Genomic DNA, 16,328 nt, shown 5'->3' with positions numbered 1-16,328 from the left:
TAACTATTTACTGATGTGGGAACTGAGACTTACAGGGATTATATCATTTGTTCAAGATCATATCAATTTGTTAACGAAGTAGAGTTGTAATTTAGCATGGCTTAGTCTTATTTTAAATTCCGGCTCATGACAAATTTTTAAAAACCTGTGTCCCAAATTCTTGGAGAAAATGCTTAGCAAATAATTGGATAATTATGAAATAAAATGCATTTCTTGTAAAAACTACGTCTGCCTTTGCCAGTCCTTTTGTACCTCAGGCGCAGATGGCCTTCATTTATCTTCTTAGTATTCACACTAGTAGTATGCATATATTGACTTTTTTGGGTAAATGTGCTTGCATTCTCTTTTGATAAAAATAGAAGAAAATAGTGAAAAATACATGCCATTGAATTAGATTAAGATTCCCTTCATAGAAGCCATGATTTTGAAACTAGGCACAGAATGCAAATAGGGGAAAACATGACTTGTTTTTCTTCTACTCTTTTGAGGTCTGTAAAAAACAGTGGCAATACTATTACCTTTAAGTTAAAATATTTAGTATTTGACCTTTAAAGAAAACTTTCTGTTAATATAAGTTTTATCATCAGTTAATATTCATTAAGTAATGTATCTATTCATGGACTTATACAGTTCTGTACCTCTTGTGTCCTATATGCTGGGCAGAAGGTACAGAACTTAATCAAAAAAGCCAGTTTCTATACCATAAGTGCTTTAAAAGATTACCTGAATTATTTTGATGTTGAAAGCAGAGACAATAAAGAATTTTAACAGGGTTTTTGTTTTGTTTTGTTTTTGTATTTGCCAAGGATGAACAGATGTAACATTTGATAGCAACAGCTTTGTATGTGCTAGAAATTTTCTGTAGTTTTTCCACTTTTTAAAATAAATATTTGCTTTTGTTAATATAATTTGTGGTTTTTTTTAAGTTTATTTTTAAAGAGAGAGAGAGAGAGGGAGAGAGAGAAACCTAAACAGGCTCTGCACTGTCAGCACAGAGACTGACGCAGGGGTCCATCTCTTCAATTGTGAGATCATAACCTAAGCTGAAATCAAGAGTCGGACGCTTAACCGACTGAGCTACTGAGGCACCCCTGTTTAATATAATGTGTAAAATAGTGATACAAGTTAAAATTCTTGCTTGCATTGTGAAAGGGTCTTTTTGTCAAATTTTTGCAAAATTGAAAAACTGGCAAGGAGGGAATTATTCTTTTTATATCCTATTTGTGAAAATTTTCCCAGTAAAATACATATTGGAAAGAAAGGAGGGTTATGAAAGGAATAACTGTGTTAAATGATTTTCTGTTTGTGAGTGGAAATGGGTGGAGTTAGTTAATGTTACTTAACTTCTTTCAATATTTATTTTTTAATCTCTGTAGTAGAAAATACAGAGTTTTTACAGCAAGCTGCTTTAGAAGAATATGGTCCAGAGCTTCATGTGGCTTTGAGGAGTCGAAGAGATGAATTACACTATTTAAGGAAACTCACTGAACTACTTTTTCCTTATATTTTGCCTCCTAAAGCAACAGACTGCAGGTATAAATAGACTGGAAAATGTCCTAGCGGTATTTGCATACCATGCCATATGTGTATTGATATTCTTTTTTTTTTTTTTTTAAAGTTTATTTTGAGACAGAGAGCAGGGGAGGGGCAGAGAAGGAGGGAGAGAGAATCCCAAACAGACCCCACACTGGTAGCTTGGAGCCTGATGTGGGGTTCAAACTCATGAATCATGACATCATGTCCTGAGCTGAAATCAAGAGCCACCAGGCGCCCCTGTATGTTGCTATTATTGATCATAATAGGAGTACACTAAAACTTGAGATTAGGCAATGATGTGAATAACTTTTCATTTTTAAAGAAGTACGGTTTGTCCGGTCTTAAAATGCCATTTTAGGTACTAAGTATTTGGATATGTTGTGTTGCTTAGAAGGTTTTTTTTTTTTTTGGAAATTCCCAAGGTAAATATAGATAAAATCAGTTTTTTTTGAGATCATTATACTTTGTTCATTCTTGGTGTTCCATTTTAAAGACATACACATTGTGACTTAGTGGCAGAAACACTTTGAACAAACTAAACTGATATGTTTGTATTTTAAGATATATACCTGAGAAGAATAATTAGAATTCATCTAGACTGTCCTTCCTTGTTCTGGCAGGAACATGTTTAGATTATTGCATAAAGTTACCTCATTACTCTTATCCTAATAATTCTTAGAAGAGAAATTATGGCTTATTTTTAGTGATGTACTTTTTTTTAATTTTATTTTTTATTTTTTTTAGATTTTATTTTTAAGTAATCTCCACACCCAACATGAGACTCGAACTCATAACCCCTAGATCAAGAGTTGTATGCTCTACCAACTGAGTCATCCAGGTGCCCCTAGTGATGTACTTTAAATATTACTTTATTTATGACCTAAAATTTGTATTAACATTTTTTAAAATTTAAACATTTTAATGAAAATATTTTTATTTTAAAGAAATTAATATATAATGTTATTTATTTTTTTAAAAAGTTTATTAGAGAGAGAGAGAGAGAACCAGCAGAGGAGGGGCAGAGAGAGAGGGGGACAGGATCCGAAGCAAGCAGGCTCTTTGTTGACAGCAGAGAGCCTGATGTGGGGCTCGAACCCATAAACTGCGAGATCATGACCTGAGCTGAAGTCGGATGCTTAACCGACTGAGCCTCCCAGGTTCCTCTATAATGTTAATTTAAATATTATAATTACAAAGTAATTATACTGTTAAAAACCTATTAGTTTTAAACATTAATTTCAAAATATATTAAATATTTTAAATATTCCGAGATGAGTATTTTCTAGTGCTCACCCAGATCCTTCCTGTTAAGGAAATGCTGTTTTCTCTTAAATAGTACTCTCTCCTGGTCAGTACAGGACTCCCAAGTGTGGTCTGTGAACCACTAGCATGTGCATTACTTGGGAACTTTTTAGAAATGCAGAATCTTGGGACATATTTATTGAATCAGTCTGCATTTTAACAAGATCCCCAGGTAAGAACTGATGTAAATCACTGAATATGTCTAATACTGTTTATTTTTCCAGATCCCTGACCTTACTTTTAAGAGAGATCCTGTCTGGTTCAGTGTTCCTTCCATCTTTGGATTTCCTAGCTGATCCAGTAAGGCTTAAAAAATGGTTTTGAATTGTGGTAAAATATATACAAAGTTTATCATCTTAAATGTTTTTATATGTATAGTTCAGTGGTATTAAATACATTCATTGTTGAGCAACCGTCACTACCACTCATCTGTAGAATCTTTTCATCTTACAAAACTGAAACTCTGTACTCATTAAATAATAATTCTCTATTCTTCCTTCCTCCTAGCCCCTGGCAACCATCACTGCACTTCCTATCTCTATGAATTTGACTACTCTGGGTACCTCATATAAGTGGGTCCAGTCAGTATTTGTGTTTGTGACAGTCTTATTTCCCTTAGCGTGATGTCTCCAAGATTTATCCATGTTGTAGCATATATTGGAATTTCATTCTTTATTAAGGATGAATAATATTCCGTTGTAGGTATATACCACATTTTTCTGTTTATTCATCCATTGATGGACACTTCAGTTCCTCTTACTTGAACTAGTAAGATTTTGAAGAAACAGGAATAATTTATAAACACTTTATTTTTACATGTATGGAGTATTTACATTATGCCAGGTGTTGTTTTAAAGTTTTTTTTATTTATTGTTTATTTTTGAGAGAGAGAGAGAGTGAGCACATGTGTAAGCAGGGGAGGGGCAGAGAAAGAGAGGGAGACAGAAGATCTGAAGTAGGCTCTGCACTGACAGCTCAGAGCCTGGCATGGGGCTTGAATGCACAAACCGTGAAATCATGACCTGAGCTGAAGTCAGACATTTAACCGACTGAGCCACCCAGGCACCCATATAAATATTTTGAATGCCAAAGTCAGAATAACTTTTCTTTGCCCACTTTCCTAAAAGTGAGGCCCTGCATCACAGATTTTTTAAAGTCCCTCTATATTACATATGTGTAGATGCTTTGCCACTGTTCCATATTTTCTTCATTTTTCTAGAAACTTCCACGATATGAAAAAAGTTTTGAGAATTTTGGGAGAAGATGGTAATGGAATTATTTTGACCTATGTGTATTATTTTCTATTAGGATACTGTGAATCATTTGCTTATCATCTTCATAGATGACAGTCCAGTGAGTATTATATTAGAAACATTCAGATTGCATTTAATTTTTGATTTATATCTGTCCAGTCACATGGCACTTGTATTGAATTAATAAATTCTCTTTCTTCAAAGCCTGAAAAAGCAACTGAACTGCCTTCCCCTTTGGTTCCATTCTTGCAGAAATTTGCAGAACCTAGAAATAAAAAGCCATCTGTAAGTATTTTTACCAATAAAATATATTATTTTTGATATAAACAATTTTATCATGTGTTTATGTGGCCTTAACTTACCCTTCTCTCATATTGTATCAAGGTGCTGAAGTTAGAATTGAAGCAAATCAGAGAGCAGCAAGATCTCTTATTCCGTTTTATGAACTTTCTGAAACAAGAAGGAGCAGTGCACGTATTGCAGATATGTCTGACTGTGGGTGAGGCTTACCGTGCACTTTAGCAAAGTCATTTTTATGCTTTTTAATACATTAAATATTTTAAATATATTTGAGTATTTAGATCAGATTTGATGTTGTTGTAGTGTGTCATTGTACTAAATTTCTTTTTACTAGGTATTCTAAGATCACCTTTGAGTTGTCTCTGGTGTCCACTCCTTTCCACATTGTAACATAATCTATAACTGACCTCGATCAACTGACTTCCTCTTTATTTTTTAAAAATGTTTTTATACTTACTTATTTTTGAGAGAGACAGAGCACAAGTGGGGGAGGGGCAGAGAGAGAAGGAGACACAGAGTCCGAAGCAGGCTCCAGGCTCTGAGCTGTCAGCACAGAGCCCGACACAGGGCTCGAACTCACAAACCGCGAAATCGTGACCAGAGCCAGAGTTGGACGCCCAACCGACTTAGCCACCCAGGCACGCCAACTGACTTCCTTTTTAAATATAACTTTAAAAAAATTGAGGTGTAATTTACAGTGAAACTCACAGAACTTAAATGTACAGTTTGGTCAGTTTGGAGACATCTGTACATCTGTGTAACCTACTCCTTTATCAAGATACAGAACGTTTCCATCACTCCAGAAAGTTGGGGTCCTTCCCAGACGAGCTACCCCTGCTCCCACTCCTGCCAGAGCCAACACAGCTCTCATTCCTTTCCCCACAGATTACTTTTGCTTGTACCGTTTCCTGATAGAAGTGGAGTACATCGTGTGTACTCTTTTGTGCCTGGCTTCATTGATTTAAGATTATGCTTTTTAAGATTGATTCAGGTTGTTGTGTAGAGGAATAGTTTGCTCTTTTTTATTGCTAAGTAATACTCTTTTATATGAGTGTACCACAGCGTGGGCTTTTTTTTTTTTTTTTAATTCATTCTTGTGGATGGGTATCTGGACTGCTTTCACTTTTGAGCTATTATAAAGAAAATTGCTATGCATATTCTTGTCTAAAGATTTCTGTTGGGCATATGTTTAATAACTGGAAGTAGAATTGCTGGGTCACAGGGTAGATATATATTTTGTTATATGAGAAATTACCAAATTGTTTTCCAAAGTGGTTGTACTGTTTTTGAGTGGTTGTACCCTCCTTAGCAATATGTGAGAATTCTGGTTGCTTTACATCTTTACAAAAATTTGGTGGTATTTATTTATTTTTTTAATTTTAGCCATTTTAGTGGGTGTGTGGTGGTATCTTATTGTGCTTTTAACTTGCATTTCTCTAACGACTAGTGTTGAACACTTTATCATATGCTTATTGGTCATTTGAATATCTTGGTATGTGGAAGTGTTTAAGTCTTTTCCCTATTTTTTTATTGAATTGTTTTTCTTGTCATTGAGTTATAGGAATTTTTTTTTTAAGTTTATTTACTTATTTTGAGAGGGATGGAGAGAGAAGCAGGGGAGGGGGAGAGAGAGAATCCCAGGCAGGCTCTGTGCTGTCAGCATGGAGCCTGATGCAGAGCTTGATCCCACGAACTGAGATCATGACCTGAGCTGAAATTGAGAGTTGGACACTTACCTGACTGAGCTACCCATGTGCCCCAGAGTTCTTTATATATTCTAGATGCAACTCTTTTGTCAGATATCAGACTATGATTTGTGTTTTCATTTTCTGAATAGTTTTGATGAGTAGAATTTTAAAATTTTGATGATAATTCAGTAGATCTATATTTACAGGTAGTGCTTTCAGAGACTTCCATAAGAAATGTTTGTTACCCAAAGTCAAGGTGATATTATCTCTAGATGCCTGTTTTTCTCTACATGCTTTATAGTTTTATATTTTACATGTAGGTTTGTGACCTTGAAATCTTTTTGTTTTGGTATTAGATAGGAGTGGAGTTTCATTTTTTCCCCTCGTATGGTTATGGATATCCAGTTTTTCTGATACTCATGTTTTTTAAGTTTATTTATTTATTTTGAGTGAGAGAGAGAGCGCGCACAAGCAGGGATGGGGCAGAAAAGAAGAGCGAGAATCCCAAGCAGGTTCTGTGCTATATCAGCATGGAGCCTGATGTGGGGCTCAATCTCGCGAACTGTGATATCCTGACCTGAGCTGAAATCAAAAGTTAGACACTTAACTGACTGAGCCACCCAGGCACCCCCTGATACCCATTTTCTGAAGAGTCATTTCTTTCCCATCTTGAATTGTTAAATTATTTGATCATGTATGTGTGTTTCTGGATTCTCTTCTGTTCCATTGATCCATATGTCTGTTTTTTTGGTCAGTACTACAGTGTTGATTATTTTGACTATATAGGATTTTTTTTTTAATGTTTATTTTTGAGAGAGAGAGACAGAGTGTGATCAGGGGAGGGGCAGAGATAGAGGGAGACCTCTACCTCTATCTGTCTACCTCTGTCACTGCCCCTCCCCCACTCGCACTGTCTCTCTCAAAAGTAAACAAAACATTAAAAAAATTTAAAAAAAATTTTAAATTGTTGCTAATATACAGAAAGAGAACAATTTTGCATATTGACTTTGTATCCTGTGCCATTGCTGCATTCATTTATTAGTTCTGGTAGCTTTTTCGTATATTTCCTTAAGATTTTCTACATATGTAATTGTGTCAACTGCAATACAGTTTTACTTTTTGCTTTGTAGTGTTTATGCCTTATGTTTCTTTCTCTTGCCTATTACAATGGCTAGGCCCTTTACAATAATGTTGAATAGAAGTGGTGAAAGTTGATATCCTTGGTTTTGTTCCTGATCTTATGGGGAAATCACTTAGTGTTATACCATTAAGTATGGTATTACCCTGGGCTTTTTTGTAGATATCCCCTAGCTGGTTTTACGATTTCCTCTTTATTTTTGTTTCTCAGCAATTTGACTCTACTATGTAGTTTTCTTTTTATATGTTCTTCTTGGGTTTTACTGAGAGTCTTGGATATGTTGCCTTGGGATTCTCACTCTCCTTCTCTGCCCCATCCCTGCTTGTGTGTGCTCTCTCTCTCTCTCAAAATAAGTAAATAAACTTAAAAAAATGGGTATCAGAATGGGTTGGTGTCTTTCATCCTTTTTGAAAATTCTTGGCTGTTATCACTTCAAATCCCAGGATCATATATGTGGTGTTCCCTTTTTTAAAACTCTTTTCTTTCCTCTCTGTTTCAGTTGGGTAATTAAGAATTAGGGAGTGAACTCCATATTACTACCTCTTCTAATAAGAAAAGGCAGTTAATATTTTGTCTCCTGCTGTCATCTGTCATTAGAAAAAAAATGATTCATTTGTTTACATGCTCAGCTCCATCAGTAGTCTGTAGTCTCCATGATGGAAGGAAATATTATTTAAAAACATTGGAACTTTAAAAAGCCTTAAGTTTCACTGTTATTTAGTGAATTAGATTTCAAAATATTAATGACCACTGGTATAAGAAGTCAATCAAATATGTTCTTTAAATAAAAGTTTTAGAAATCTGTTTACTATTCTGAATTTTAGAAATTTGTATTGCTGTGCAAGTGTTTACATATTTTATGTTAATATAGAAAATATTTGGTTAAAAGTTTTTCTTTCATCTGGGTAGTTATTTTATTTCCAATTAAAATTATTTTAAAAGCTTAAAATGAATAGATTGTAATTTCTGTTTTTAATATTGATTACAATTAGACTGGGAATAATATATTATGCTTTATATTGTATTGTGTTATATTGAAAGAATTCATTTTTTCTTACTTTTTCCTAATTTGCTAGAGGAATTCAATGATAGAATTTTGCGACCAGAGTTGTCAAATGATGAAATGCTGTCTCTTCATGAAGAGTTGCAGAAGATTTATAAAACCTATTGTTTGGATGAAAGTATTGACAAAATTCGATTTGATCCCTTTATTGTAGAAGAGATTCAAAAAAGTAAGTCAAAGATGTTGATGAGAATATAGCCCTTTGACCACTTTTAATGTTTTCAGAGTTTTCTCCTGTATTCATCTAACAAGATAAAAGCTTTGATGAGAAATTTACTCACAATTCACATAGCTAATACTTGCCAGAACTTGTTCTGATTCCTCATCCTAGTGTGATTTCTGTACCTTATAAGTGGATTTTCTGCAAAACATAATTTTAGGACTGTTTGAATGTTCTTTCACTGTCATTTTAAACTAATATATAATGTATTTATGGTATTCATAAACAATTTCTACAATATAATTTTTTTAATAGTTGCTGAAGGCCCTTATATAGATGTTGTGAAACTTCAAACTATGAGATGCCTTTTTGAAGCATATGAACATGTACTATCTCTCTTAGAGAATGTGTTTACACCTATGTTCTGCCACAGTGATGAGGTAAGTCAAAATATTAATCTTGTTTGAGAATTTTCCTTCAAAATTTAATAATGGCTTTGATATCAGTAGGTGAGTGATTCAAAAAGCAAAATAAAAATAAAACATGATTAACTAAAAAAGTGAGTACTATGTTTCACTACATACATTAATGGAGATTAGAAGTTTATTGTAAAAATGATTCTCAATACCAAAACTGTATTTGTATATATATATGATTAGGTAGATGACTATGGCCAAATAGATCTACCTGATATGCCATATGCCTCAGTGGCTGTGTAATGCTGTGGTGATGCAGAAACTCCATTCTTCTTTTACGTACATTACTACAGACATGTGGAAATTAAATGGCCTGAATATCTCTATTTGCAATATTTTAATCCTTACTCTATTTGTCTATGGTTGTTTTCATTTGATTTAAATTTTGTTTTCTTTAACCTGGAAAGTAGTAGGGTAAAGTAGCATTTTTAAAAATAAAATAGTTTAATAAATCATAATTTTTTGAAGTATTTCAGGCAACTTTTAAGAGGTGCAGAATCACCAACACGCAATTCAAAATTGAACAGGTGAGTATACTAAGTCATCTGTGTGGTGTGGTTTTTGTACTTGTTGATGCTAATCATTCTTGTGATACTATCTTTGTCTTTATTAGCTCTTTTTCTTTGTGTGGTTCCATTGCTACATAAGTAGACATTTTATTAAGTAATTATATAATTGTACTACATATAGTAACCTGAAAATGCCTGAACTTATTTTAGAAAAACTTAACAAGATACACACCATTGCCTTGCTAATATCATAATTAATACATATTAGTGCTTGATCACCTGCTTTATTAGATCCTGTGAACTACTTGCATAAAAGAAATCTATAGATAAGTCAATTTTAGACAGGTTTTTTTTTCCTCAGAGAATATTTTATGTTAGAGTACTTACGGGTTACAAATGTGGAGGGTTTTTTCTTTCTTTCCCTTCTCACCTTCTGCGCAGTTAAATAACCCAAAGAAATAACAGAAGAGAGTGCTTTATCCATTTATGAACTGGATAGTTAATACCTTGGTTTTTCCTTACATTGTTATATGTACAAAATTGATACAGGTATCAAATGTATAAATCCACAGAATAGATATTCACATTGTTCTCAAAACCTTCCAGTTTGAGCAAGAATCTAGTAAATACATAAATAAGTTGGAGATGTGGTACAAAGATAGAGGTAGAAACTAGAGTAGTTTTTTAGATAGTACAAGGAAGAATGTGAAAGCCTTAGCTATGGAGAAAATGTATTGCATTTTTTGATATAACCAAGGGATGTAGAAACAGATTGGAATTTCTTGATTGTTGAATTTATATATTACAATCATGAAACATTGATTTAACAAAATTCCATCATGTTATTTAAAATAGCATACTTTACCCAATCCAAACACTGATTTGAATACTTTTTTAAGACTTTTATCAAATTTTCCAGTATCATTTGAGAAACAGGTGGAATTTATTGCTGTTTATAGATATAGGATATTTGGAGTGCCACAGTAGGATATTAAGCTTAATCGCCTTCCTCTACAGGACGATTTAAGGGGAAGCGGTTCTTTGATCTCACAAGCCTACCGAATAGCTAAGTCATAACTTCAGAGATGGAAAGCTTTCTTTGCCACTTTGAGATCATCTAGTTGTCTTCAACCTATTACATAATTTTGCTGTCTTTAAAATATAAAATAAACAGGAACAAAATATGGGTTCTTTTCATTCTGGGTACTGATTATGGTCTTTAAAAGTATGTTTTTCTTTATATTGACCTGATTTTAATATTAACTATGAGTCTTGTCAGTCCTCTGCTTCTGTGATACTTACTCATTTATCTATATAGAGTAAGTAAAAGATTTACTTAACATTCTCTCATTGAAATTTAGAGTAACATTGCTAATTTGCTAAGTGACTTAAAGAATCTAAAGTATTTATTCATGTATTTTATCTCTGAGTTCTATTTAATTGTATTTTAAAAATAAAATTTTAATGCATTAATGTTAACCTATTGTTCTGTTTCTTCCACACTCAAAGAATAACTTAAAAAACTATATTTAGAGATCTTTTGTTAGCTTTGTTTCTTAGCCTAAAACCTACTTTTCAAAATACTCAAACTAAGGATGTGTGAAGGACACATAATTATATCTAATACAAACTTGGATTTCATGTTGGAAAACATTGAATTTGTCTTTTGTGCTAAGTTTTTGGTGGCTTAGTCTCTGCATACTTTCCACGCTATCAAGCAAATGGTATGCCTAAATGAAGGCAAAAAATACAAAATTATTTCCTGACATACTTGTTTAAGAACTTTTTTTTAATGATCTAGAATTCATACTCCCAAAACCCCCCAAATGAGCCATTGTGCTTTTTCTTTCCTTTATTATGTTATAAAAATTCTTTCTCTTTGCAGAGATGAATGCTATCCACCTGTGTAACTTTTAAAGCTTTTAAATTTTGTTTTGTGTTCTGAAGTGAAACTTGTTTAATATCTGGGCTTTCTCTCTCTCCTTTCCTTATATAATTTCATCTATCTGTTACTGCAGAGGTAGCCTAAGTTTGGATGATTTCCGGTAAGTCTTGAGACAGCATGTGATTTTTTTCTGTATAATTTGTCTGTTTAAGTTCAGATAGTATACCCAAAACAAAGTACAATACAAAGGAAAAAAGGAAACACTGCTATTACTACTGCCTTTATATCAGCTATTTGGGATATCCTTTTAAAATTAACCTCTGGGGCACCTGAGTGGCTCCGTCGGTTAAGTGTCTTGACTTCTGCTCAGGTCACTACATCACGGTTCGTGGTGCTAGCCCCGCATTAGGCTCCGTGCTGGCACTGTGGGGCCTGCTTGGGATTCTCTCTGTCCTCTCTCTGCCCCTGGCTTGTGTGCATGTGCTTCTCTCTCTCTCTCTCTCTCTCTCAAAATAAATAAACTTAAAAAAATAATAAAATTAATCTCTAATTTGATTTTAGATATCTCTTTTTTGAAATAGCATGATATATGTCATAAAATGTCAGTTTAAAATAAAATGAAAAGTTAGTACCTAGCTGTTCAAGGCTATTGACTCATTTAAAAAAAAATTTTTTTTAACGTTTATTTATTTTTGAGAGAGAAAGAGAGAGAGAGATAGACAGACAGACACAGAGCACGAGGAGGAGAGAAAGAGACACAGAATCCAAAGCAGACTCCAGGCCCTGAGCTGTCAGCACAGAGCCTGACATGGGGCTAGAACTCACAAATTGCGAGATCATGACCTGAGCCGAAGTTGGCTGCTTAACCGACTGAGCCACCCGGGTGCCTTGACTCAGTTTTTTGTTATTGGTTTTGTTAAATTACTTGTATTGACTTATTAATTATTTGAGAGAGAGAGAACATGAGTGGAGGAGAGGGACAGAGGAAGAGAGAATCTTAGGCAGACTCCATGCTCAGCAAGGAACCTGATGGGGGGCTCGATCCCACAACTGGGATCAGGACCTGAGCTGAAATCAAGAGTCAGATGCTCAACTGACTGAGCCACCCAGGCACCCCCTAAATTACTTTTAGAATTACTTGTGTTTAAGGAACTTTATTTTTCAAAGCAAGAAGTATAATATTTCTGTATTTCTGGGGATAATTAGAAATGAGATACTTTAAAAAATATTTCAGATTTTAAAAGCCCAATTTTTTATAATCTGTCTAGGTTCTAGAAACTAGAATAATCTATCTGGATTCTAGAGGTTTTAGTAATACTTCGTTAACATTTTCATAATTGGTTTTGGAAACATTCTATCAGAGAATTGTGTTTACAGTCCTAGATTTTTTTTAAAAAACAACATATGCTTGTTTAAATAAAATAATCTTCTAGTTTATCCATTTTACTACTATTTATTATTAGAGTTTTTCCAGTTTTAAATTAGGTTTGATTTTTTCCTTGGACGTGTATAAAATGCACATGTTACTAATGTACCAGATATATTTAAAACTTGATCAAATTATTTTTATTTTTGTAATTGTTGCATTATTTCAATAAATAAGTTTTGCTTGTAGGAATAGTAGCTATCCATTAAATTAAGCATTCAAAACAAACTTTTGAATTTTAAAATAGTAATTTTTATTTGGGTATCAGTTGTACGGGCAGCATTACATGGAGAGCATGAATGAGTTTTAAATTGAATAAAAGTTCTGTTTTTATTTATTGAAACATGGGACAGTGGACTGTAATGGAGGAAATTTTTGCTGCTTTTTGGCTTATTTTTTGTTGTTGCTTTCCAACTATTTCTGCTTTTAGAAATTCACTTTTGAAAAAAATTACAAAACCAACATTTAGTATATATGGCAGAGCAGGCTGCTTCCTTAGGCTACATTTGCTTTTGTCCTTATGTTTATTGCTAACCCTTCCCTTTGGCATGTTTTTTCCATCCCTTGGGCATGTTATCTTTTTGTTACTTTGAAGTCAGGTAAGATACACTTTGTACTTCATTCCTTATAGGAATATAAAGTTGATACTTGCTTAAAAACTTTTAGTCATAGAGGACAGAATTTTTTTGTTGTTAATTTCTAAAAATGGGGCACCCATGGGCACCTGGGTGGCTGTTGGTTAAGCGTCCGACTTGGGCTCAGGTCATGATCTTGAGGTCTGTGAGTTTGAGCCTGGCTTTGAACTCTGTGCTGACAGCTCAATCTGGAGCCTTGCTTCTGATTCTGTGTCTCCCTCTCTCTCTGCCCCTCCCCTATTTGAGCTCTCTCTCTGTCTGTCTCTGTCTCTCTCTGTCTTTCTCTCTTCTCTCAAAAATGAACAAACTTTGGGGTGCCTGGGTGACTCAGTCGGTTAGGCATCTTGACTTCGGCTCAGGTGATGATCTCACGGTTTGTGAGTTCGAGCACTGCGTCAAGCCTGCTGCTTCAAGCCTGCTTCGGATTCTGTGTCTCCTCACTCTGCCCCTCCCCTACTTGTGCTCTGGTCTCTCTCTGTTTCTCAAAAATAAATAAATGCAATAGAAAAATTAAAAATGAACAAACATTAAAAAAATTCAAAAAATAAAAATGAAGGACTGAGAAGGTCATAGTTTTATATATTTTTCTGTTATATACTATGTTATTTTAGTGGTACAGTTCTAAACGGATACATTGTTTTGAATGTTGGCTCAACACATTAGTTCAAAATATGTATGGCAATAAGAACTACATACCACTAGGGGGCTCTAATCTTCATTCTAGTTCAGTTAATGTTTTAAAGTTAAATAGGTAAATTCCAAATTTTTATTTTTTTTATTATGTTTTTAAAGTTTATTTATTGTTATCTTGAGAGAAGACAGCATGAGTTGGGAAGGGGCAGAGAGAGAGGGAGAGAGAGAACTCCAAGCAGGCTCTTGCTGCCAGTGCAGAGCCTGATGTGCAGCTTGAATTCACGAAATCATGAGATCATAACCTGAGCTGAAACCAAGAGTCAGATGCTTAACTGACTGAGCCACCCAGGCGCCCAATTCCAAATGTTTATTGATAAATATTGTCCCATTTATTCATACCCCCAAATTTAGACTTTAAATGTCACTTTTGGCTTCTGATATCCTGGGACTTGATCTAGATGGCTAAGAACTCCAAAAAGTTATGTTAGCTGTACCTTCAGTTTACTCTTTTCACACATATTTTAATTATTGTTAATAAACTAGAATGTCGTGATAATTTGCTGTGTACTTGATACGTTTTTGTTTAATATTTAGGAGCACACAGAAGAGAGGAGAATCATTTGGAATCAGCAGAATAGGTAGCAAAATTAAAGGAGTATTCAAAAGTACCACAATGGAGGGAGCTATGTTGCCTAATTATGGGTTAGCCGAAGGTGAAGATGACTTTGTAAGTAAAAATTTTTCAGTTTGATGTATGTATAATGGCATAAAAAATGATATGCTTACTTTCTATTTTCCCTCTCCTTTATTTTACTTATTTCAGACTTCAATGCCTTATTTTTTTCATTGGTTATTATAGTTTTATGATGCTAATCTAATTGGTAATGTTCCTGAGCACTAAGTTAACTTCTTGTTAAGGCCAGAATGGTTTCTGTTGAGCTGTGATAGTTACAAAAGTCAAACAACTTACCATCCTTTGGTTAGGCTTTTACTTTGTTTCCTCATCTTATCGCTTTCCAGCCATATGGTCCAGGCAAACAGAACTGTTGATAAATGTCCTACCCGCAACATAGGGCTCTAACCATGACCCCTTGCTACTCAAACTGTGATTGGTACGTCAGCAGCGTCAGCATTACCTGGGAGCTTATTAAAATGTAGAATGTCTGCTTCCATCCTAGACCTACTAAATCAGTTCGCATTTTAACAAGATTCCCAGTTGATTTATATGCACATTAACCCACCATACTATTTTATTTTTGTGATCTTTGCACATGCTGCCCTTAAAATGCCCTGCCTTTATATGTACCTAGAAAGTTCATACTTAACTTTCAGAATCCAGCCTTTCCCATAAACCTTTATCTGGGTCCCCCAGTGGAATTGAACATTCTCTCCTTTGTGCCCCTTATTAGATCTTATGTTAAAACATGTACCATATAGTGTATTTGAAATGATATGTTTATGATTGTTTTCCATACCAATTAGTTCTATAAAGACAGATACTGTCTCATCTGTGCTTTTTATTTGTTTAATAAATCTTTATTAAATAGAGTCCCTGTATCCTTATTTTGCCCATTAATGACTCTGAGCACTGGAGATAAAATGATTAAGACAGAGACTTTCCCCTTAAGAGATTCACTAACCTGGATATAAAAGGGATGAATAATAGTGATTGGATTGGCAGTGACCAAGAAGAAGGAATGGGGGAAGAGAGGAGTAAATTAACCCATTTTTTTCTCTGTACTTCTTCCTTTTGACCTCTGTCCCATTGCAGTGATGAATTATCGAGGACATTCATTGCTTTTTCATAGTTTAAGTGGAAAAAAATTTAATTCTTTTTTTTTTCCTTCTTAGGTAATCTAAATACAACATTTTTTTTCTGTTTATACCCCCCCCTTTTTTTTTTAAGTTTGTTTATTTTGAGAGAGTGAACATGAATAGGGGAGGGGCAGAGAGAGAGAGAGCGCGAGCGAGAAAATTCCAAGCCCGACATGGGGCTGGATCACACAAACTGTGAGATCATGACCTAAGCCAAAATCAAGAGTTAGATGCTTTAACTGACTGAGCCATGCAGGTGCCCCTGCCCTTGTTTTTTCTTAAAAGTGTGGGTAGAAGAAAGACAGTAAACCAGAGGAAGCAGTCATTTTTCAAAATGATGTTTATATATTTTTTAATTTTAAGTATATTATAGTGTCAATTTTTTAATAATACGCAAAAGTGGAAACAAATTTAAAATACCACCCATAATTGTAACACCCAGTAACTCACCTCTATTAACATTTTGGTGGTTTTCTTTTTTAAAAAGTACCTTTCCTTTCTCATCCACA

At 34.2% G+C, this 16,328-nt stretch overlaps 1 protein-coding gene across 7 annotated transcripts in view; it reads left to right on the top strand.

The window, feature by feature from the left end:
* SNX14 (sorting nexin 14) overlaps window positions 1-16,328 on the top strand; it is a 77,404-nt gene that overhangs the window by 37,309 nt on the left and 23,767 nt on the right. For 4 of the 7 annotated variants that reach the window (XM_030315929.2, XM_030315927.2, XM_030315930.1 and 1 more), the window contains exons 8-17: window positions 1,377-1,533; window positions 3,063-3,138; window positions 4,147-4,191; window positions 4,296-4,376; window positions 4,476-4,590; window positions 8,294-8,449; window positions 8,756-8,880; window positions 9,385-9,443; window positions 11,444-11,470; window positions 14,599-14,731. In XM_030315929.2, the coding sequence (XP_030171789.1) occupies window positions 1,377-1,533; window positions 3,063-3,138; window positions 4,147-4,191; window positions 4,296-4,376; window positions 4,476-4,590; window positions 8,294-8,449; window positions 8,756-8,880; window positions 9,385-9,443; window positions 11,444-11,470; window positions 14,599-14,731 (974 nt within the window). The remainder of the gene's footprint in view (window positions 1-1,376; window positions 1,534-3,062; window positions 3,139-4,146; window positions 4,192-4,295; window positions 4,377-4,475; window positions 4,591-8,293; window positions 8,450-8,755; window positions 8,881-9,384; window positions 9,444-11,443; window positions 11,471-14,598; window positions 14,732-16,328) is intronic. The other 3 variants (XM_030315932.2, XM_030315931.2, XM_030315933.1) reach the window with 1 other exon arrangement.

The sequence above is a fragment of the Lynx canadensis genome, chromosome B2 (genome assembly GCF_007474595.2).
Source record: "Lynx canadensis isolate LIC74 chromosome B2, mLynCan4.pri.v2, whole genome shotgun sequence".
Taxonomy (NCBI): domain Eukaryota; kingdom Metazoa; phylum Chordata; class Mammalia; order Carnivora; family Felidae; genus Lynx; species Lynx canadensis.
The sequence above is the reverse complement of the archived record's forward strand: the minus strand, read 5'-3'. Positions and strand labels throughout refer to the sequence as shown.